This window comes from Micromys minutus (genome assembly GCF_963924665.1).
Source record: "Micromys minutus genome assembly, chromosome: 28".
NCBI lineage: Eukaryota > Metazoa > Chordata > Mammalia > Rodentia > Muridae > Micromys > Micromys minutus.
The window spans coordinates 33,710,257-33,735,453 of NC_137963.1; the positions used below are offsets into that span (position 1 = coordinate 33,710,257).

Consider the following 25,197-nt stretch of genomic DNA (forward strand, 5'->3'; position numbering starts at 1 on the left):
ATATAATGATCTTTGGATAACAAAAATTGCCACAAGGCTATATTCCTAGCTCTTGGATTATTAATGATTTAAGGTCTAGGTGTACCACACTCTGAGAGGGTGCTATACACTTATTATTTTCCTAAGAAGGACTGAGGCTTTCACTATTTGGTTTTTGTCATTCTTGAGCTTCATATGGCCTGTGAGTTGTTTCTGGGGCATTGAGAGCTTTCTGGGGCTAGTATCCAATTATCAGTGACTGCATATTATGTCTGTTCTTTTGTGACTGGGTTACCTCACTCAGGATGATATTTTCTAGATGCATCCATTTTCCTAGGAATTTCATAAAATCATTGTTTCTAGTAGCTGAGTAGTACTTCATTGTGTAAATATATCACAATTTTTGTATCCATTCATCTATTGAAAGACATCTGTGTTCTTTCCAGCTTCTGGCTATTATAAATAGGACTGCTATGAAAATTGTGGTGCATGTGTCCTTATTGTATGTTGGAGCATCTCTGGGGTAAATGCCCAAAAACGGAGTAACTGGGTCTTTAGGTAGTACTATGTCCAATTTTCTGAGGAATCACCAGACTGGTTTCTAGAGTGGTTGTATCAGCTTAAAACCCCACCAACAGTGGACGAGTGTTCCTCTTTCTTCGAATCCTCGCCAGAATCTGCTGTCATCTGAGTTTTTGATCTTAGCCATTCTGACTGGTGTGAGGTGGAATCTCAGGGTTGTTTTGATTTTCATTTCCCTGATGACTAGGGATGTCAAACACTTTCTTAGATGTTTCTCAGCCATTTGATATTCCTCAGTTGAGAATTTTTGTTTAGCCTGTATCCCATTTTTAATAGGATTGTTTGATTCTCTGGTGTCTAACTTCTTGAGTTCTTTGTATACCTTGAATATTAGGCCTCTATCAGATGTGGGGTGGTAAAGATCTTTTCACACTCTGTTGGCTGCCGTTTTGTTTTCTTGACAGAGTCTTTAGCCTTACAGAAACTTTGCAATCTCATTAAGTCCCATTTCTCAATCCTCGGTCTTAGAGCACAAGCCATTGGTGTTCTGTTCAGGAAAATTTCCCCTGTGCCTATGTGTCCTAAGGTTTCGCCCACTTTCTCTTCTAATAGTTTCAGTGTACCTGGTTTAATGTGGAGATCTTTGATCCACTTGCACTTGATCTTTGTACAAGGAGATAAGAAAGGGTCTATTTTCATTCTTCTGCATGCTGAGTGCCAGTTGGACCAACACTATTTGTTGAATAGGCTGTCCTTTTTCCATTGAATGTTTATAGCTCCTTGTCAAAAATCAGGTGACCATATATGTGAGGGCTTATTTCTGGATCTTCTATTCTATTCCATTTATCCACGTGCCTATTTCTGTATCTGTACCATGCAGTTTTCAGCACAATTGCCTTGTAATATAGCTTGAGGTCAGGGATAATGATTCCCACAGATGTTTTCTTGTTGTTGAGGATGGATTTCGCTATTCTAGGTCTTTTGTTATTCCAGATGAAATTGTACATTGCTCTTTCCAACTCAGTGAAGAACTGGGTTGGAATTTTGATGGGGATTGCATTGAATCTGTAGATTGCTTTTGGTAAGGGGGCCATTTTTAAAATGTTGATCCTTCTAATCCGTGAACATGGGAGATCTTTCCATTTTCTGATATCTTCCTTGATTTCCTTCTTTAGAAGTTTGAAGTTCTTGTCATACAGGTCTTTCACTTGCTTAGTTAGAGTCACACCAAGGTATTTCATAGTTTTTGTGACTATTGTGAAGGGTATCTTTTCCCTAATTTCTTTCTCCACATGTTTGTCCTTTGAATATAGGAAGGCTACTGATTTGTTTGAGTTAATTTTATATCCAGCCACTTTGCTGAACTTGTTTATCAGCTGTAGGAGTTCTCTGGTGGTAGTTGTAGGCAGCCTTGTCTAGTCGCTGATTATAGTGGGATTGCTTCAAGTTTCTCCCCTTTAAGTTTGATGTTGGCTATCGGTTTGATATATGTTGCTTTTATTATGTTTAGATATGGGCTTTGGATTCCCGTTCATTCCAAGACTTTTTAACATGAAGGGGAGTTGAATTTTGTCATATGCTTTCTCAGCATTTTGTGAGATGACCATGTAGTTTTTTTTTCTTTGAGTTTGTTTATATGGTGGATTACTTTGATAGATTTCTGTATATTATACCATCCCTGCATCCCAGGGATGAAGCCTACTTGATCATGGTGAATGATTGTTTTGATGTGCTCATGAATTTGGTTTGCAAGAATTTTGTTGAGTATTTTTGCATCAGTGTTCATAGGGAGATTGGTCTAAAGTCCTCTTTCCTTGTAGGATCTTTGTGTGCTTAGGAATGAGGGTTATTTCATGATTCCTTTTTAAAAGTTTCTATCTGTTTATGGTTGTCCTCCCATACTTGTTTAAGGGAGTTATTCATGCTCTTCTCAAAAATATCCTTCATCATCTTGAGATAAGACTTCAGGAGGTCTGAATATTTTTTTTCTGGAGTGTTTGGCAATCCACTGCTTGCTGTAATGGGAGAGCTGGGTTCTGATGTTGCCAGGTTGTCTTGGTTTCCATTGCTTAAGTTCTTTCATTTTCTTCTTGCCATCTTGTTGACTGTGATTATACGTGGTCTTGTTGTCTGTGATTATACGTGGTCTTGTTGTCTGTGATTGGCACCCGTCTCTCCTCTGGACCTGAGGGACCATGGGCTCAGAAAGAAAATTGATTCTGACTTTTCGACTTTTAGTGGTCAAGCAAAAAGTTTGGTAGCAGTGACTCAGCTCTGTCTTTGTTGGCTCAGATGTGGGAGCTCTTGTGAGGCTGTTCTGGTAGCTCAGCCCTGTGTCCACAGGTCCTGAGTACTACTGTCAGGGACCTGGTTCTTTCTCTAGGTCACAAAGGACCCTTTTCCTGATAGCACAGTACTTCCTGCTGAGAACTCTGGGTGAGCTCTCCCTGGGCCTTTGTGCCAGGCTCCCCTCTGGTCCAGGTGTAAGAGGGTCTGTAGAGTTTAACTTCAAGCACTGCCTTTCTCGGGCAAACCCTGGCTCCCATTGACAAGGGCCTGTGCCTTACTGTGGGCTTGTGTGTCTAGTCTGTGAGCCTGGGCCTTCCGAGCAGATCCCGAGTCCCTATGCCAGAGGTCCTGCCCCACTGTGAGCTGCAGGGGCACTCAGCCTAGCCCTCTCTGTGCCTTGGTTACTCACAGCGCAGTATCACCAGGCCTATGTCCCCAGACCTCTACTGTTTCAGATGTCCCAGTCTCCTTTTCCTTAATTGTCTATTTATATTTTCTATTTTCTCATGACTCCTTTTGGTTCGTCATATATGTTAACAAATCTATACATTTCTTTTAGATTATATAATTTGTTGGCTACAATTGTTCATAATATCTTTTAATTGTCATGGTCTTTCTTTTGTATCTTTTTTTTGTGTCTCCCTTTTTTTTGACAATTGGGGCCTTCTTTTCTCCTTTTTAAAAAAGAGATTAAAATCCCATAAATCTTCACTTTTGCAAATAAAAACTATTATGCTTTATTGATTTTTCTAATATCTTTTTCATTTATTCTGCTATTATATGTTCTTTATGTGCATTTTCCCAATTTCTTCAGCCATATCATTATGTTTAATTTGATAGCTTTTCTCTCTATTGACTAATGTATTATTGATATAAAAATTCAGTCTTGTAATGTTGTTGGTATGTTTGTTTTTCAGCATCTCTCTGTCTCTGTCTGTCTGTCTGTCTGTCTGTCTCTCTCTCTCTCTCTCTCTCTCTCTCTCTCTGTGTGTGTGTGTGTGTGTGTGTGTGTTGGCATGTGTACATGCATATGCAAGTGAAGGCTCATCCTCAAGTGTTTCCCATAATCACTATTTTTAAATAGTGTTTTTCACTGAACCTGGCTCTCAGAGATTGGATAGACTGGCTACCCAGTGCCCTCCAGTAATTCGTCAGTTTCTGTCTGCTACACTATCAGCTGGGCTTGCAGACACACAGTAAGTTTTGACACAGGTGCTGGTGATCCAAAGTTAGGTCATCATTTTACCTCCCAAACAATCTCTACAGGTACCAAAAAAAAAAAAAAAAAAAGAAGATATATATTTTCTATATTCTCTTTTCTGACCAATTTGTTGTTATGGAGTGTGTTGCAGTTGAAATGTACTTGTGAATTTTCAGATTTTTCTCATGTAGATTTATATAACTCTGCTCAGAGAAACACTGGCTATGATTTAGATCTTAAATGTTAGGAATTGTTTTGTGACCTAATAGGATCCATCCTAGACCATGTTCTGTGCATGTTATAATGTGTGTTCCTGTACTACACATATCTCTCATATGTGCCTGTCAGGTCTCCATGCAAGTCAGACATTTCCTAATTGGCCTTATTTCTGCAGTGTTTGTCCACAGCAAGAGTTGTTGTGCTGAGATAGCCTACTGTTTGTACCACTGACACCTCTCTTCAGATCTTTTGATATTTGCTTCATGTATTTAGGTGCCCCTGTGTTCAGTGTTTTATCTTCTTGCTGAATGAGCCCTTCTACTGTAGTGCAATGATACCCTATCTCCTTACACATTGTGATTTGAAGATCATCATCTTGTTCAAGTGTGGCCAGAAACGGCTGTGCACCCATTCTACAAAATCTGAAATGCTCGAAAAGCTGAAGCTTTAAACACATTGGTTCATAAAAGATTTGGGAAGATTTCACACTTTTCAGATTATGGTTGGGAAGTGTGCGAAGACATTCCCCCGGCCCTTCATTTTGGATACAATGTTTACCTTGTACACCTTTTCCCTTTTGATTTTTATCTGCATGTAACATTGCTTTTATTCCTTTACTTTCCACTACGTTTTACTTCCTGTGAATTGGGTCTCCTGAGTCTTTTTAGTTTGGTTCATATGTATAGACATGTAGGGTAATCAATTAAGGGGCCCCCCTCTTAGAGTGGTTCTGCTCCTCTGATATGTCATTGGACTTGTTTGAGTCTCTTCATCCAGGGATGAGACTTTGTGACAGTCCCCCTCTGCACTGGCATGTCAGAGGGTATTGTCATTGTTCAGGTCTTGTTTAGTCAGCCGATAGTACTGGAATTTCATGGATCCAGTTTTCCTGTCATATATAGAAGATACTGTTATGTAGCAGACATCTTGGTTCTCCTCTACCATAATATTCTCTGAGTTGTAGATGTAACAACTGGGACCAGACACTCCACAATTAAGTGTTCTCCGAATTTGACCATGTGTGGATGTCTGAGATGATTTCTGTCTGCCACCAAAAACATCATTCCATGTGGCTATTGTGGTTCATGGGTTTTACAGCTGGATATAACTGCAAACTGCTGTTCTCCCTTGACAGCTCCCATAGCACCTTCAGTTACGGTGTGTGCTGATACTCGGTTTTCTGCCTGGGACAATTTTATGGTCTCGAGCATTCAAAGCTTTTGTAGAGTTTAAAAGTGACCTAGGGGAAATATAAAGAAGTTGCCGGCAATGTGTATAATGAGAGCACCCTTTATTCTGGACTTTCGTCTTCCATGATGAATACTACGTACTGCTCTAGATCTGCAGGGGCTCTGCGTCCTTTGCGACGTTAGTGTAAGAATTCCCGACTTTTGCTTGATCACACGAGGACATGTCACAAACAATAGACACAGCCACTGGACCCTTCCAGGACCTTTCAACAGCTCACGTAGGAAATGCTGTTTGTAAATGACAGTGTTTGGCAAACCATCCAGGGTCTATGATAAAATACTAGCAATTGCCTTGTGATCTGATCCAAGAGCCATTCCACCCATTTGGAGAGCCATCCTATCTGGGACTAAGCACGATATTGTAGAAAAGTAAGGCATACATTCCAGAACCACACAGCTCATCGACATCATTTGTTTGCAGGACATGAAAAATGGAAACCTGAAACAATTTCACTAAAATCCTGTTCTTCATAAAAAAAGCAAAGCTTGCTGTAATATCCAGGTAATTTAATTAGTCCATATATTTAGGGGAACATTTGTTTAAAACAGAACAAAAACAAAAGAAAAATAATTATAAACCAACAAAATGGTCCATCTTATTAACATGTCACCAGTCAGTGGCATTCCATGGTATACCTTTCTTTCTTTTTTTTTTTTTTTTACTGGATATTTTCTGTATTTATATTTTAAATGTTATCCCCTTTCCTCTCATCTCCCTCCAATTGTTTCCATGAAGGTGCTCCCTCTCCCAATCACCCTCTCCACCTCAGCACCTTGGCATTGCCCTTCAGTGGGAAAATGAGCCTTCACTGGACCAAAGGCCTCTCCTCCTATTGATTCTAGATACTGATTCTCTTCTGCACATGCAGCTGGAGCCATGGGCCTCTCCATGTGTGCTCCATGGTGTTTTAGTCCCTGGGAGCTCTGGGGGTTGGTTGGTTGATAGTGTTGTTCTTGCACTGCACACCTTTAAGCTAGGAATAGCTGGAAATAGTGCAGTGAACAAGCAAACGGACAAACGGACAAGCGAACAAACAGACAGACAGCACTAAAGGACCATCACTAATCTGTAATATGGACAGAAAATGTGGATTAAAAATTTTTTTTGTTGGCTATTTTGTTTCTTTACATTTCAAATTTTACCCCCTTCCTGGTTTCCCATTGGAAAATACCCCATTCCACATCCTCCCCCTGCCCCCATGAGGGTGCTCCCCCACCCACCTACCTACTTCCTCCCCACAGCCCTAGCATTTCCTTACACTAAGGCATCAAGTCTTCACAGAACCAAGGGCTTCCCCTCCCACTGATGCCAGATAAGGCATTCTTCTGCTACATGTGCAGCTGGAGCCATGGGTCCCTCCATGTGTGCTCTCTGGTTGGGTTTAGTCTCTGGGAGTTCTGAGGGCTCTGGTTGGTTGATATTGTTGTTCTTCCTGTGGGATTGCAAACTACTTCAGCTCATTCAGTCCTTCCCTTTGTGGATTTATTTTAAAGTTTTTTTTCAATCAAAAACCATAATTGGGTTGTCTGTATGTCTCTTCCCGAAAAGAGTATAAATTGTAAAGACGGAGCATAATGGCTACAGTGGTGAAAGACATGTCTATTTAAGAAGTCACATGCAGTACACAGGAAAAGGATGTGACTTAGAAAAATGTCAAAGAATTTCAACACAGGAGACTGTTCAGAGCCCGGAAGAGGCAAATTCTCAAGGAGTGCAAAGCCGACAATGTCCCCTTTACTTCAGCAGCTGTGGCCCTCGTCAGCTGGCCAATGGTCCACAGCAGTGACAGTCTACTCTGATCTGCAGCCCGGTTTTACATTTCACACAAAGAGCTTGCACAAATGTGCACACGAACATTTGCAAGTTCAGCTAAACTGTAGCTTTTTTTTATCAAGTTCTGTTTGGCTTTTCCTTCCTCTGTGTGTGTGTGTGTGTGTGTGTGTGTGTGTGTGTGTGTGTGCTCGTGTATAAGCATTCACATTTGAACTGTGAACGATTTCAATTCTCTCGGGTAGGGAGTCCAGTATTCTGCTTCCTCACTGCTAAATACTCCCCTGTCACTTTATTGCAGGGCCAAGAGGAAGGTTTAATAACCATCTTCTCATGCCTTGTGCCACTGGGACTGAGATCAAATAAGGGTAAATCAGATTCTCTGCCCAGTAAATCCTCTTATTCAAGCGGGCCCTCTGGCTTCCTTCCTTTGCCTCTGAGTCGAAGTGTATGCAGAAGGCCCACGGCAGTACTTCCTTATCCAAGCCGTCCAGGTAGTCAGAACACAACCTGCAGGGATCTTTGAAGTATGTGTGGGATAAATGATCCTGGACACAATAAATTCTCCAAACTTTGACTTTTCCTAAAACCCTGATACAGCAGTGGCGTTGGCCCCGTGACATTCATCCCAAATGGCCTTGTCTCAATCTGAGGTTGATATGTTTTGACAGGAATGCATAAAAGGAAAACCAGGAAGCTGACAGGTGAAATGGTACAGTCTTTACCCTCATTCCTCCCCTGAGTATATGCAGCTGTGAATGGGGTCGTTAATGACCACGTGTGGTCACAGGAGTGTGGCACTCAGTCCGGTCACTGTCACTACTGGCAGATGCACAGAAATCCAAGGACAATCCAGGTAGAGTTATTATTATTATTTTTTGAAATTTACGTTAGTTCCCATGCATACAGATCAAAGATGGCCCTGCCCTCATTATACTCCAGGGAGCACAAAACATTCTTTGAAGGAGAAGCAAGTAAGTCCAGTAGTTCTGTGACAAAGCGCAGAGATATGGAACTGGATCCAAAAAGGAATTATGTTGAAAATCTAACATGGAAACTTTCATCAAAAATCTTTCTTTTTGTGTTCTCATGAAATCTGAACACTAGAGATGTCCTGTCAATCACCGGGCCTGATCCCCCCCCTTAAAGTGTAGAGATGAGCAAATTTAACCTGCAAGAATCTAAGCACGTAGATGACACACAGTCACTGGGGCCCCAGGCTGCTGGAGATGACTTCATACCAAAGGCCGTGAAGCTGGGGGGCTCTGAGTTTGTGCTGAAGGGCACGCTAGTACTCGGAGGCCCTGACACCCCACACTGGTTGCTGTTGAGCAAGTCATAGCTCACTGATGGCAGAAGTGAATCCAGCTTCTTCCCTGAGCTCAGAGGAGCTCTGGCTTGTGGATGCTCACTGAGTGTGAGATCCTGAGGGAAGATCACTGCTGACTAGCAGCGTTGACTAGCAGTGTTGACTAGCAGCGTTGAGGATTATGCTGTCCTCTGCTATTAACGCATCAACTGTGCTCATCCCTGGTTCTTAGCCATGCCCCTAACTTAAGAGGGAAAACAAAGATGGGGGCCAATGGGAAAATCCACTGTTTATAGATTGTGGAACCTTTAGGGCATCATTTTGCTAAACTGTGGCACAGTGTCCTCATTGAAAGGTGAAGGGGACTGTAGGCCTAGTTTTCTGTGTTCTTTGGAATACCCCTGTTCCAGCTCATTGGGTTGCAGAGTATACATCAATTATAAAATGGTTTTTTCCTTTTTAGGTATGCAAAACAGTATTTTTATCATGAAAATTTCATACATGGTGCTGTCATCCCTTGGTTACATTGATCCTCCTGTTCTCCTCACCCTGGGCCAATCGCTCCTCCCTCCAAATAGTTTCCCGTATTTCCTCTTCTGCTTTATGTTGTGTTTTAAGACTTTGAAGAATTTGTTTTTGATTATATTTGACAAGTATATTGTTTCCTGATGCTATTTTTTTGCTCTCATTTATTAATGCTTCATTGTCCTTAGGTTTCTTTTTTTAAATGGGCAAAATCTCTATAAATAAAATTATAGGAAGATATAGAGAATGATAATATTGCATGAAACTAGGAAGAAAGGAAGAAAATATATTAGTAACTCATAGGGTCAATCAGCAATTAATGTCTAAACACATACAAGAATGATATGTGTATAAAACAGGACGGAGAACAACCCAGTTCCAGACTAAACCACTGCCTCAGGACAGAGTCGCCGCCAGTCCATTCTAGACAGTTTTACCTTCCTCCTTGTTTTATCTGGGGTCTCCTCTCTCTAGGGCTGATAAGTAAGAATGAGGGAAGGGAGATATAGAAGTTATGTTCAGTCCCCATTCCTCTAGAAGAGTTCACACAGAGATTCTCAATGGAATGTCATCATTCTCAGATGAGGACATTTATCCTGTGATGCTGAAGTTGGTGGAGGGTAGTTTCTACCAGGTTCATTACTCCCTGACACTAAAGGGAGGCTAGAAACTTTAGGAAGTCATTTCTAAATCCAACGACCACCTTGTCTTATCTAAAAAGCATCAGTGAGGTGAAGCAGCCGTGCTTCTCCAAAGGCCGACGGTTTCCAGCCACCCTGGTGGATCATGTTGTGTTTCATCAACATTACTTTCCCTTTTCCCGAAGTCTCAGTAGTTAAGGGCTCCTCAGAGGCTGAGCTGATGATTTGAATAAATTTAAAGTATGACAACCCACTATTTCAATATCCTCAAAATTACAATCACTTTCTCATCATAAGGCAAGGGGAAGCATTTCCACTCAGGATAGCATTGGAATCACATGTTCAAGCAATCCCTCTGGTCCTCGGTATGCTAGCTGGTATTTAGGCCCCAAGTAAAGGGGAGCAGAAGGCATGTCACAGGAGAGGCAGGCAAGGTGGTCAGCAGCTATTAAAAAAGAAAGGACGGAACGGGAAGTGAAATCATACCCAGATTAATCTGCCCTGGTAGCAGCAGTGTGTTCAGCCACAGAAATGTTTGCTTTAACACTCTCATAAAACGATAATGCCTGAGTGTTAAATCACTCAACTGGCTCACAAGGATCTGCAAGCTTTATGCCCTTGACACAGTCTCGCTCCGGGCTGTCTGATTTTTGACCTCCAGAGAGAAAAATGAAACAAATGAAGTCAAGGTTGCACCTAAGCTAGCTCAATGTGACGTGACTTCTACAGGGGCAGAGACATCAAATTTTGGGTCAAGTAATTTTGTTCATCTCTGTCCTTTGCAGTTCAGCTGTAGCAGCAGGAGGTACCAGCTGGAGGGCTCTGTTCCTCTGATCTGAGTCTATGGCAGAGCCATCACTAACAGTCGGGCTCCTTTCTGAATACACACAGCTCACAGTACAGTAGCTATTCTTAACACGCCAAGCCAACCATATCTGCTGATTTCTGACATTCACACATGCCTAAAAAAAAAAAAAAAAAAAAAAAAACCAAACTCATAGCTTCAAAAATCTAGATACTAAAAAAGCAAAAAGTATCCATTGATTTATAAAAGGCAAGATCCATTTTATTTTATTTTTTATTTGTTTTGCAGACTTCCACTCAGTGTGTCTCGGCTGAAACAGAAAACTGCAGGTTAGGCTTCTTGCTGGTGAGAGCCTATGGGGACAGGGAAGAGGGAAAAAGGCAGACTGGAAACACTTTCAGGTGTCTGACAGCAAAGAACTGTTTCGTACTTACGATAGCAGTAGGGGTGGCAGCCAGCACGCAGTAGAGGACCAGAGGGCTGATGAAGCTTTCTTCCTCCGTCCCCGGGTAAGGCTTCATCAAGTCTCCATCCTGACAGAAGAACCCTTGGATATGCACCTGGAAGGTGTCGGTGCACTCGAAGTAGTAGGCCAGCAGGACTGTCCCAGCCATGATGACAAGCTGAAAATACAGCATGGTCACACGGAGACATTAGCAGGGCTTCAGAGCAGCGCTCGCCCCTCAGAGCACACTCCCTCCGTCGCCCTGCGACACTTGTGGGGTTGGTATTGCCAAGTGTGAATGTGCCTGGTAAAGGATGCTCTGGGCTTTGGGACTGTGTGCTACCTTGCTGCCTGCTGACATCTGCTGTAGAAACCTTCCAGCAAATAATGTGCAGACCCCAACACGGCTCATAGAGAGACTCAGCTCCTGCATCTAAGTACTCAGGTATCTGTGGGAACTGAGGCGGGAATGTGCGTCCAAGCCAGAGGTGAGAGGTCAAACGGCAGTGGCGTAAAAGCTGGAAGGATGTTGGTGTGAGAAATTTTATAAATCATTAAAGAGAAACTTCCCACACAAAATGTGAGGCAGGAGTAAATGATTTAGTAGGCAAAAGAAAGAAAAGAAGAAAGAAGGGAAAAGAAAAAAGAGCTTAGCTAGGAAGCTTCTGCAGAACCATGCCCTATATTACTGGCAGCTATTCTACATTAGGAATGTTTTCCAAATTTCCCCCCAAATGCTTCCTACTAGAAAACCGAGGACCCTGTTGCTGATCCTGTCTCACAGACATACAACCTTCCAAAGATTTAGACATAATGAGACACCATATCATTCTTGATTCACGAATGTTCTGGATGCTCATTAGTGTAGGTAGTTGTATGAAATATGAGGAGTTGACGGGTTATGAAAGTTCAACGTTATTTTTCACACTTTATTTGGGAGACATCAAAGGGTCCAGATAAGATGGCAGTGAAGAAGGTGGTGGGAAACAAGGCCTTTTGGTCATGAGACTGGTGAAGCTGCAGGCCGGTGAGAAGGCAGACTGCCTTGTTTCTCAGGCTCTCTCTCAGAGGGCAACCTGACTGTGGCGGGATTACCCATAAGTAACTGATCATGAGCCCAGACAGTGCACTGTCAAAATGGGAAAACTAAGGTGAGAAAAATGCTACTAAATGTTTATTTGTGTAAAGGTATCAAGCTAAGCATTATGGGAAAACAACACAGTCAGATGTCTTTATACAACTTCAACTTCAAATTGCTTTTCTTCACGAGCACGCGTGAGGCAATGCAAAGAAAGCCGTCCTGCTTTCAGGGTTTAGGAACTCTAGCCTTTGGTTGAGACATAGCCTCAGGCAGGCTGGCCTTGATCTCAGCATGCAGCCAAGGATGATCATGAATCACGATCCCTCCTGCTTCTGTTTATTGAGAGCTGGTACTACAGGCATAAGCTGCCATGATTCACTTATCACGTGTTGAGTACTGAGGCCAAGAACCCAAGGCTTTGCGAATACTAAACAAGCATCCTTCAAAGTTTCATGTTCTACCCTTAAATTTCTCATTCCAGACAAACAATAGCAATACCTCTTTCTCTCAACTGACAAAACTCCAAACAACCCCCCAAAACAATAAAAAACCCCTCAAACCAAAAATTACCTATAATGCAGACTTAAAATTCCACCTAGTCAGAAGGATAAGGAAACAAGGAAGAGAAAATAGGTCAGTCCCAGTAGAGAAAGGCACTGTTTGTCATATCTTTTTCTGATCCTTCATTCTCAATATGGAAACAACCTCACCCCTGCCCTTCTGTGACTCTGGGACCATCAAAGCTTCTCCTGGGGAAGTTCTGTGGCTCTGCCTCATCATAGCAGAAAGGACCATTTATCTCAGCATCCTTTGGGTTAAGAATACTTCAGTCCTCCTAATTTCATTTCTTCTATGCCTTTCCTTTTGGACTCAGAATTCCTTTTGCATCTCCCGGCTGGAGTGGGCTGCAGGTCCAGACTCCCCGTCATCTGATGTGAATGTCTTTCTTTTGCCCACCCTACTCGTCACTTTCCTTTTAGGCCAGAAGGCCACCTAACACTTCATTCACTGTCTCCAAATACAAGACTTTTCATCACAACTCCTGACCATTTAGTTAGTAATCTCCAGACTGTCTTCTGTGTCTCTCCATGCACAAAGTTGTTTATTGGTACAATCTGATAATCGCCTACCTTTCTTCCAGCTTCTCCGTGGATATGAACATTTAGTTTATTTTCCTTACAGCAGCAGTGGAAAATCTTAAACAGGCATGCTTCCTCTAAGACCGAGATATAGGTAATCGAGAGCAGACTGTGCCAGATAGAGCTCTTGCCCACAGCTAGCTTCTAAGTTTCAGCTTTGCACTGGACTTATCTTCGCATGTTTCTTTCATAGTTCTAGAAGCACGAGTGTCTATTTCTTAGCGTTATCAGCTCTTAAACAATACCCTATTGGAAAATAGATGGAATCTGTGGGAGGCATTTCAGAGTCAAAAGAAAAAATGACATCCAAATTCCTCTGTTGAGGAAGGACATTTTGTTTTAGTAGGCATGTCTGTGCCCCCAATTCCTTTTGGGGAAACTTAAGGTAAAGCACACACCACACACACACACACACACACACACACACACACACACACACACTCCAGCAGAATCAATACAAAGGCACAGAGTAGAAACAATATAGAAATGTCTTAATGTTAATGTCAAAATTAACTAACTTCAACAATAAGAAAAAAACTCTAGGGGCTAGAGACATGGTTCAGTGGTTAAGAGCACCGATGGCTCTTCCAGAGGTCCTGAGTTCAATTCCCAGCAACCACATAGTGGCTCATAGCCATCTATAATGGAATCTGATGTGTCTGAAGACAGCTAGTGTACTCCTATACCTAAATAAATAAACCTAAAAAAAAGAAAAGAAAAGAAAAGAAAACACTCCAACCTCATATACCTAAATTTGAAAGAGGATAAATCTTGAACAGTTGCCCGATTGATATAACCCTGGAGGTAGAGTTCAGAGAGAAATGAATGAATGAATGAATCAACCATTCAATCAGTCAATCGATCAATCATTTACAAGACACAAAGAACAGAATGTGGCTAAGGCTTGCCGGGTGGATGTAAGCAGGAACTCTAGCAGCTTATACATAGACTGACCCACCAGAATGATGCAACTTGCCTTAGCTCTTTTCCCATTGAAACAGCTAGAAACCCATCCCCGTCATTGCCAAGCAGTTCTTGAACTCCCCACAATAATCTCTACTGCTCTATGAAGAAGGGACAAGTAGAACAACCAGAACTCAGTTTGTGTTCTTTCCCACTGAGCATTCTTTCGTGGCAACATAATAAAAAGGAGCCACTCCCGTTGTTTTAGGAACAGAAACAGCACAGGCTAGGCTATGTCCATAAGCAGCGAGGCTGGCCCCACTGAACTGATGGTGATCTGCAATTAGCCATTTGCCATCCTCCCTGTCATCACTGCCTAGGTTTGTGCATCCCGTGCCAGCTGGCGCTTGTGCCATCTCTTATTCCTTCCCGTGCCCATTTAGGGATGCATGGAGGGAGTCCATAATGCTGTTGTCACACAAACAGATGGTGTGACTGAGCCAGCCTGAGCACTGGTGGAAGAGGTGACGCCGTCTCAGTGACAGAGGCAATTACGGATGAGGGATGATAAAGCAATGTAGGGAGAGTACATACCAGGGACTTTCCCCAGGCCTTCTGCCCTCAGAACAGCAGTCCGATACAGGAACGTGCACAGCATGATAATGGTGCCACAAGGATTTGAGAGGCCGATGACAGCAGAACTAGAAACCAAGCCTCGAGTAGTTGGTAGTGCAGTGTTTATACCCAGATCTCTGCTGATTCAATGAAATGTCACCAAAAAAAATGGGAGCAAGAAAGACAAGGCCAAACAAGTAAACATGAGAGAGTAATTGTAGATCATTGATTTATAGATGTGATACAGTCTGGGGCACCAGGGTTCCAGGTAGTAGTGATGTATGTGTGTATGTGTGTGGTGTGTGTGTGTGTGTGTGTGTGTGTGTGTGTGTGTGTGTGTGTAAGATTCAGGAGTAAAGTTATAATGAGAGGACTGGTGTCAGGTGTCAATATAAGATTGCAGATCACATCAGGGAACCTTCATCCTCTGTAGCTGCCTTCCCAATTTTTGGGAGCAGCTGGGGATTCTGAAGCACAGAGTTCCATCACAAACCTACAAGGGACAATAAATAAATAAAAATTTCCATTTCTAACAAGGTTCTCGATTCTAGGTTGGTAATGAAAGACTAACAGCAACAAACACACAACTTTAGCAGGGAACTGTCTCCGAGCTGCTATCCAAGATTTTCCAGCACTGGGAACAGATCATGTGATCTGCCACAGAGTGTCACGTGGTCCCAAGCAGGAGTCATGTAGGTGACAGAAGACCAGAGAAGGGACTGTTGGCTGGAAGAAAGGTAGCTGCAGGGAGGATGGAGAAAACAGCACACTGTGTGTAGATTAATTGTGGTGCAACATAACGAATACATATGCATTTGTGGAGTGTAGTGAGGAGATGAGGGAGACCTGGGTTGGAACAAACACTGCACAGTGCCTAGGCAGGAAGTTCTGTTGCAAAAGCAAGGTCTTAGTGAGACTTCCAGGGAATTTCACAGCTCACAAAGTTGCTTGTTTCTTAACACGGAAGAAGAGCACCCAAGTTCTAGTGTCCCTGGCTGAGTATGAGGAACTATCGAACAGCATCCATGGGAATGAAAAGAAATGTAGCAGGCTGGAAGGCAAACATATGGAACAACCGAAAGCAAGCTTTGGCAAGGCGTTTCTAAGGTCTTAGGGTACGTGTGGCCCTTTGAGAAGATCTAGAGGGTAGAACATGGGAGACAAGAGTTGAGGAGTAGGAAAGGGAGCAGGATGTAATGGTGTAGAAAGTATGAATCCTGGAAACTGTTCGGAGAACTTTATATAAAGTACCTCTTTTGTTTTGAAACATATCCGGTGGTCCTCAGGCATCTAAACTCTAGTTCCTCCTGCTTCAGCCTGCCAAGTGACTGTAAGCACAAGCTACCCTATGAACACACGCATGAACTTTAAGTTTTATTAGCTTTTCTGGAAGGCATATTATCATCTTTCATTTTAAGGATGAGAAAGCAGATACAGAGACATTACATGAATTATACAAATTCACAAAACTCAGATGTTGAATCTGAGATGGTTATCTGATGACCTTTACACATAAATTTATGTAGCCTGGGGAAAATCAGAGTCTAAATATACTATGTATATCTTAAGCTATGTGGAACATATGTGGCTGGTTTATGTAAATGCCTCAGGGGTCATTTTCCTTATGTGCACAAAAGTTAATAACTATTTTATAATTGTGTAGAAAAGCATGTTTACTTTCCAATGTTTTGTTTCCCAAAGGAAGTGTCTTAGCTTTCATCAAATAAAGTATAAGAAGTTGGAGCAGAAGAAGAAAGAAAATTCTTTCAGTGATAATAAAATAGAGAAAGGGATTACACCTCTGAATGCAGTTTGTCTAACAGTCAAGTCACGAGAAAATCCAGGTTTCATAATATGAGACAAAAAAAAAAAGACAAAACAAAAACAAAGGAATTGCTACTGTCAAGTAGAAATTTAGACAAAAGCTCTTCCTTTGGATCCCTATGAAATGCTTGATATAATAAATGACAACTACTCGATGCTATTCTTTAAGGGAGACACCATATCAGATCACCATATTCTTAATATGCACTCAGAGTTGAAGCCACCACATACCACATGCACAAAATGTATGTTAAAGTTCATATAAGCAAAACTCACAAAAGTGATGGCATGAAATGGAATGAAGAAGGTGAGCGTTCCAGTTCTGTGTTGCTTGACCCTGACAGCAACAGTGCTAAGAAATGTTAAGTGTGTGTGGGGGGTCATTGCTTTTACTAGAACCCAACTTCCTGTGTTTCTTCGTTTGTAGAATGAGTTTGTAGGTGGTACCCATTTCTAAGTTATCAGGAAGACTGAATGAGGAGTGTGCATCGTTTCCTGAGAGAAGACTGCTTTCTAGTCATGAGTGGAATACATGTGTTTCGGTGCTTCTCCATAATTATAGTTTCTCTCAGTTTGGCTTTTCAGAAACTGTGGGTAGCCATGACTCAGAGGCCATCTTTAAGCAACTTTGTAGCTGTTTAAATGCGGCCCTGCATCTTTGAAGTATCAGGGAATTAAGCAGTTGAGAAAGACACCCTGTGGTGATATCTGAGGAACCTGATCAAAACTTCATATTTGAATTCACTGTCCTTTCTTTAAGAATTACCAAGAACATATATGTAAGAACATGATGAGATGAAACTGCTTCTAGTCAAGTAATAGTAACTTTCAACCACATTGGGAATATTCGAGTATTAACAAAACTGTTAGAGAAGGTTGGGTCTGTGGACTGTGGTAGCTTTCTGTGGATAACAGAACTTCTAAAGGTGGGTCAAAGGAAAGTCAAAAGATATGCAAGCATCAACAAGCTAACATCTTGGCATAACTTTAAATGTACCATCTCTATGATACACCCACTCTGGGAGTTACTGTCACACAAAAGGGACTTTCCCAAGCGCTCAGAAGCTGTGAATGGTAGAACCTGCAGGAGCTGAAACTCTAGTACTATTTAACTACCTTTTTATGTTTAACACTTGTAATTATCAAAATGAGGTGACACAGGTAAGATGCTTAGCACAATACCCTGAACTTGGTTCCTTCTCTTGCTTTCAAACACTTATTTTTTTTCCTGATTTTAACGTGAGAGTCAAGGTTGATTTCGTTCTCCTTTCTTAGTTTTGAAAATACCGAATTCCCTCTCCTGGCATTTCTTCCAATGGCCTTGTTCTCTTTCTTTCCCTCAACCTGACTTCTAAATGATGGTGCCCTCCAAAGCTTGGTCCTTCCCACCCTCCGAATTCTCTTTCCCTTCGTTCTCATTTGGAGGTTTCACTTCTTCCTGCCATGTCCATTCTCACACCAACCCCAAATACCCCCTGGCCTCTGTCACTGCCTGTTTGTATCAACCTTTCCAGCAGCGTAGTGTTCATAGATTTCAGATGGGAAGGTTGGAAGCAGCGGGCTTCCCCCTCCTCTGTTCTCTCTACTACTGTGATCAAGCACCACTATCTCAATTGCACAGTAATCTCAATATTATCTTAGGACTCTTCCCTCAACACCCCATATTCAGCCGGTAGCCAACATTTATGATTTCGGGCCCCGAGATTGTATTCATCCCATTTTCTTTCGTCACTTGCAGCTGCCTTCCTCATGGCTCATGTAACATCACTGATATTTGTTCTCTCTGTTCTTATAATCTGTGGGATTTCAGGCTCTCTATACCACCACAGACTCTGCTGCTAAAGAGTTAACCTACTCTCCTGTCCAACCAACAAGCCTAACTCTGAGAGGCAAAGATAAGGATTTTGCCATGAGTTCAAGGCCAGCTTGGCCTACGTAGTGAGTTTGAGGTGTTGCTTGGCTACAGACTGAGGCCTCATCTTAATCAATACATTTGAACATAATTACCCTGAATGGGTGGACAATGTCATTCCTAGAAGACATTGGTCATTAAGAGAGAATTGAAGTGTGAGACATGGGCTATCTCCTTATGATGGCCAGGGAGGCACCACAAGTCTGCAAACAACATGGGATATTGCCATTGCATAGTTGGTGTAACTGTGTTGAGACTCTAGCGTGGAAGATCACTCATACTTTGGCCCTGGGACACAGAGGAATCTATCTCAAATTGATTGGGCAATTTTATCCCTGCCGATGGAGGAAAAAGCATCAGTGTAGAGCCAGAAGCAGTTGGGAGAGGCTGGGAGAGGAAGAAGAGCTCTTCTTGAAGGATGAGGCCACTGGGAGGATTCTAATGGTCCAGTGAATCAGCACATTTCTAAAGAGATGTACAGACTCATTCTCTCTCTGACCCCCACCCATGTAAACATATAAGCTGTGGCTGCTCATAAACTACCCAGAGATATTAGACTTTCCAGCCTTCAGAATTAGATGAATAGTTGTTGTTAAAGTCACTTTTTTATATAGTAATTTGTTGTACCCTATGAGAGAGAATACATAACTATATAGATAAAATAAGCAATTTTATCTGCAGCAACCACACTGGGTTTTATCCTTCACGCGTGTTTGGTGAATGAGAATCCCCCCAAAACACAAGTGCAGTCTCTGCCAGCAAGGGTGATAAGCCATCCCTCATTTCGTGAAACATACTTACTGCATCTCTTAATCCAGGATCCCTCACTTTCCCACATGGACACCGCTTAAGAATCAAGTGCAGGACTGGAAAGATAGTTATGTGTTTAAAAGCACTCGTCCAGAGGACCTGAGGTCAGCTCCCAGCATCCACACCGGGTGACACATGGTGACTGGTAACATGAACTCCAAGCGGGTCAGGTGCCCTTTCTAGCTGGTCAGGACACATGCGTACACATGTGAGCATACATTCACTCAAACACACAGATACAGGATAAAAATAATTGTTTTAAACAGACCAAATGCAAAGGGCACCTAAGTATCTTTAGTCAACTAGGTATTTTTTCTCTAGTCTATTGTATTGCTCATTCACTGTGGATTACATAAAGAAATTCAGAGCTTTAATAGGCAGATTTACAGTGATATCAGGGGAGGGATAAATATAGGGAAGAAATTACAATTAAGTGTGTCACAATTTTTCTCTTGATAGAGAATTCTGTTGTTTTTCTAATTTAGTCCAATGCACGGGCACATAGAAGGGATGCTGAATATGTAGTGCTGCAAAGCTGGCAGGCAGAGCTTTCACTGAGAAAGCAACAAGGGAATGGAAAGGAACGCTGACATTTGGGAATACCCTTCATAGATTTAAGTAAGGTCCAATGGCAAGGACATGGCAGTGAATAATTCAGGGCTTGGGCAGGCTGTGGTCTGAGATGCTCAGAGACCATGCCTGCCCTCCGGGCAGCCTCCGAACTGACAAAGGTCAGAGCTCAGCATGCATTACATGCATGAGAAAGTGTGGGCAATCAGAGTTGGCAGAAAGAGTGGTCTTGGAGAAGACAATTCTGGATGATGAATGTCCATTTCACCCAGTTTTCTGTACTGCTGGCTGTGCTGGTTTGAATGAGAATGGACTCCATAGGCTCATATATTTTTTAATGCTCAGTTGTTAGTTGGTAGGCCAAAGGTTAGAAGGTGTGGCCTTGGAGGAGGTGTGTTATGGAGTGGGCTTTGAGCTTTCAAAAGCCCATACCAGGTTCAGTGTCTCTGTGTCTGTCTGTCTGTGTCTGTCCTTGTTTCTGTGTATCTGTGTCTCTACCACTCTGTCTGGCTGAATCTGTGTCTGACTGGGTCTGTCTCTGTCTCTTTCTTTCTTTCTCTCTATCTCTGTCTCTGTCTCTGCTGTTGCTGCTGTAAGAGAAGGAACTCTAATGGCACTGATGAACAGGTCAGCCTAGCCGAGCTCCTCTGATGGGCTGAAAAATGCCAGATTTTATTGCTGCATTGACTCTTTCATTTTGCAGGGCTTGCATTTGTCTTCCCTCTGCAGAAGTTGCCTGGCAGAGGTCTCTGCTTATTCTACAGTATCTATTGCTTCCTTAACGAGCAGTATCTATTTAGTTGGAAGTAATTACTTTTATTTATATTCTTGATTAGAGACTTTAAAATTAATTATAACTACAGAGATTTTTACTGATGTAAGGTAAGTAACAATACTAGCTAATGATTCTTTACAGTAAATGAAAGAAATTTGAGTTGGGGCTGAGGAGATAGGGCAATGAGTAACAGACCTGCCATGAAGCCTGAAGACTGGATTCAAACCTGAGAATCCATGTAAAAATTCTAAATGTGGGGCTGGAGAGATGGCTCAACCTTTAGGATCTCTTACTGCTCTTGCATAGGACCTGGGTTCAGTTCCCAGCCTCCACATAGTAGGGGAATTACAACCATTGGGAACTTTGGTTCCAAGGTACGCCTTCATCTGGTATTGACAGACACTGCCCATATGTAGTGCACATACTCATATGTAGGCAAATATCTCTCTCTCTCTCTCTCTCTCTCTCTCTCTCTCTCTCTCTCTCTCTCTCTCTCACACACACACACACACACACACACACACACTTAGAGATAAATAAATAAATCTCTGGCATACTGGCATGGTTTTGTAACCCCAGACTAAAAAGACTCAGGTGGCTTCCTAAGTCTTGTAGGTAAAGCATCTTAGCTTATTCATCAAGCCCTGTTCCTCATAGGCCTGCTGTAAATAAATGCACACCTCACTTTGCAAGCTTTATTAAGGGTGAAAGGAGCCCCGCAGATCTAGTGGTTGACCTCACTTGAGGTTTTCATCCAGATCATGTTCTTACATATCTGAGAACTGCATATTCAAACCACAGTCCTATGTTCTCTTGCAAAGCTGAGTCGCTGGCCTAGAGCTGACTCAATTAACGATCAGTTCCTGAAACCACCTAGGTCCATAAAAGTGCTTTCAAAACTTTGAAGCAAGATTCACAGAGCACACTTCTTATGGACCACTTGAATTAAGGGGCATAAAAAGTCCAGGTCTACAGAACTGGCTGTATGGCCACCTGGATCTGGTAACACTGTGAAAGCTAAGAGATTGCACACAATGGAAGAATACAACATGTATGCAAAATGAACAGCTCAGGATGCCTAAAAGAAAGCATAATTGTAAATTTAATAGTTATTAAATTGCTTACTGCAATTTGTGGTAAGGCCTATCCACACTCCTCAGATCTTACAGGAGTCAGTTTTGCTCTTAAAAATTCCATTTTAGCTTCTTTTCCAGTATCAGACATTAAGCAAACCTTAAGTCCAGTTAGACAGCATTGGTTCCTTCCAAGACAGAAGTGCCATTATTGCACCTTTGTGGAAACCTTCCTGGTTGTGCCTCATGGACTTTACAGCAGGATAGGATTATCGACTGCTCATCTGCCTTGGCAGCTGCCATCACATCTTCTTAAACAATGAAAGCCACCCTTAAGTCATGAATTTCAACTTGATTCCTACAAGTCCTGAATCTGAAGTGTTCAGTGAGTTGTCATGGTGCAGCTGGTTATCTAGCACACCAATCCAAAGAGCTGGGGATGAGACAACTCACTCTGTACACTGAGGATATAGAAGTACAGAGCCCTGCTTGAAACCTGCTCTAAATCCACATACATGCTTGGGTTTTGATCCTCAGAGTCTTCTTTGTAGGAAGAAGTGTCTAAGTTATAAGGGCAAAAATGAACAACATGGATGCTTTGTTATTAGCTTTTAGATATTCATGCCACAGGTGACACCATTCTTGAGACAGGACAGAAGAGCTTTAGATATATCAGCTCCAGCCAAACATGTTGAAAACAACGAGAATTTCAAAACTACCATGGTCTAATTATCCAGAACGCTAATCTCCGTTCAAAGGATAAAAAAAGCCAAGCCATTTCTGATAGCTAAGACATCTGTAGCAGATTTTTTTCTGAGTGAATAAGTCATTCAAGGAAGGAGTTTGAGTGAGCCGAGAGCAGCCTCATTAATCCATGCACATGAGGCCGTCTCAATTTTTAAAGAAACGATCGAAGGTACCACACGTATAATTTTTAAGGGAAATGTAATATTCTTGCCATCTTAAAACTTTCCTTCATTTATAATTGCAAGAGGTTTTCAGTATGAGAGCTATGGCTTAATCAGCAGGCAGAGCCAGTGCACAAGCAAAAGCCAGTTCACAGCAGTGGGACAGCCTCCTATTAAATCATCCACACAGTTTTTGCTTTCCGAGTTCTTAATTGGCTTTGGGAAGACCAGTAGAATTCTGGCCTCATGTGTAGCCTCCTGGCCTCTCACTCTTTCTAACAAATCAAGTAAGAACTTTGCTATTACTTATGGCTGGTTCATGTTGCAGTCATAAATAGTCACATTAAAAATTTAATGTGTGATGTTGCAAGAAAAGATGACTTACTTAAGGATTTAAATGTGAATTAATTCCCTTAGTCTAAGGAATTAAATTTGACAGGTTTTGCTAGTGGAATATTCTCAGGGCTCACTGGAATTCCTAGAAGGATATTTTAGCATACAATCTTTTACATTTACTTATTCCTTTACAAGGTACAATTATTATCAACTTCTAGAATATTTATAGGAATGTTTGGCAATTGGATGATACATAGTGAACGCCATCTCAGAACAAAATGAAAAAGTCTCACTTCTTCCTTCAGTCCAAACGATCGGAGTTCATGTTGGTTATTCATAATAGGAATCCTTTTCTCATCGTGAGCTTTGAAGTCTGAGATCTGTTCAGAAGACGTTGCTCTGAGAAGTGATTTCCACATCACACAGAAAGCAAAGAAACATCAGGCATGCCAAGCGGGGCCAAGCGGTGATGACTGCAAGAGGGCAGCTGAGGTCTGCACACATTCCCATATCTGCTCTAATGCAGCTCTAAATGGAGGCATTGCTACTGGTTCAGTTCCCCTGGAGTAAGGATCTGATTTTCGCCATTCCCTGTGCATCTACTGCCAACTCACTTTCAAATCAGACAAAATGAGAAGAAAAGGAAAAACTCTTCTCTCCCAAACAACTAGTTTGCTCTACTTTCGAATTAAAACAGGTAAGTCTCCCCATGTCAGAAAGACTTAGATGTTCCAGTTTTTGGTTAAAATGAGTAGGTTTGGAGTTTCTTAATTTCCACTGTGTCTTAGGAGGTGCTTCGTCCAAACACAGGAGAGGGTGCAAGACTCTTCCGTCTCTGGGGCTGGATGGTAGGCAGGTCCCACGTACTAGTCTGCCTCTAAGTGAAGCCAATTATTCCACAGAAAGCAATTAGGTGGAGACTAGAAATAAAAATTTCATCTCATGGCTGTGGGCTATCCACATTTCATTTCAATTTATTTAAATCTTCATAAGGCAGTGGATAATATGTGATGGTCTTCTGTTAGCAGAGAAGCACTGTAAACCAAGCACACATTGAACTATCTTTTTTTTATTATCCAATATCCTAACAAATACATTTAAAACTAAACTGTCAGAATCTCACCTGGTGTCCACAAATTCATTTTGGCTGCTGCCTATTTATTTTGCCAGATTTTTATTTTGCACACACGTAACCCATACCAAATTTAATATATATGTATGTACATATTGGAATCACATCCCCAGGTGGTTCTACAGATTGAATTTCTCTTAACAATACACTGTCTTTTTATGTCAGTACACAGAACTGTTTATATATCGACATACACACTACTCTCTGCCTTATTCGACCATTGCTATTCCTAGTTAAGGAGTCAAGATTAACATGGAGGTGTGTCAGGGCCAGACTCACCTATTGATATCAGTGTTGCACAGACTTAAGATTAAAGGGGGAAGCAAAGAGCAGCAAGGAGGAGCGTGTTGGGAAGTACAGGCCGTGCAATTTTAGTGTACATTTCAAAGAAAGCCACCAAAGAATTTTGAGTAGGGAAATGGATTAAGACTTGAACATCACTATTTGCAGATGACATGATAGTGTACTTAAGCGACCCCACAACTACCACCAGATAACTCCTACAGCTGATAAACAAGTTCAGCAAAGTGGCTGGATATAAAATTAACTCAAACAAATCAGTAGCCTTCCTATATTCAAAGGACAAACATGTGGAGAAAGAAATTAGGGAAAAGATACCCTTCACAATAGTCACAAAAACTATGAAATACCTTGGTGTGACTCTAACTAAGCAAGTGAAGGACCTGTATGACAAGAACTTCAAACCTCTAAAGAAGGAAATCGAGGTAGATCTCAGAAAATGGAAAGATTTCCCATGTTCACGGATTGGAAGGATCAACATTTTAAAAATGGCCCCCTTACCAAAAGCAATCTACAGATTCAATGCAATCCCCATCAAAATTCCAACCCAGTTCTTCACTGAGTTGGAAAGAGCAATGTGCAATTTCATCTGGAATAACAAAAGACCTAGAATAGCGAAATCCATCCTCAACAACAAGAAATCAGTATCCCTGACCTCAAGCTATATTACAAGGCAATTGTGCTGAAAACTGCATGGTACTGGTACAGAAATAGGCACGTGGATAAATGGAATAGAATAGAAGATCCAGAAATGAGCCCTCACATATATGGTCACCTGATTTTTGATAAGGAGCTATAAACATTCAATGGAAAAAGGACAGCCTATTCAACAAATGGTGTTGGTCCAACTGGCACTCAGCATG

General features: G+C 41.8%; 1 protein-coding gene across 1 annotated transcript in view; it reads right to left on the reverse strand.

Annotated features, from left to right (window-relative positions):
* The window catches only part of PLPPR1 (phospholipid phosphatase related 1), a gene marked incomplete at both ends in the record, with an annotated part of 126,966 nt that overhangs the window by 37,290 nt on the left and 64,479 nt on the right, over positions 1-25,197 (reverse strand). Inside the window, one exon of the mRNA XM_080940208.1 lies at positions 10,946-11,134. Coding sequence (XP_080796334.1) covers positions 10,946-11,134 — 189 coding nt within the window. The remainder of the gene's footprint in view (positions 1-10,945; positions 11,135-25,197) is intronic.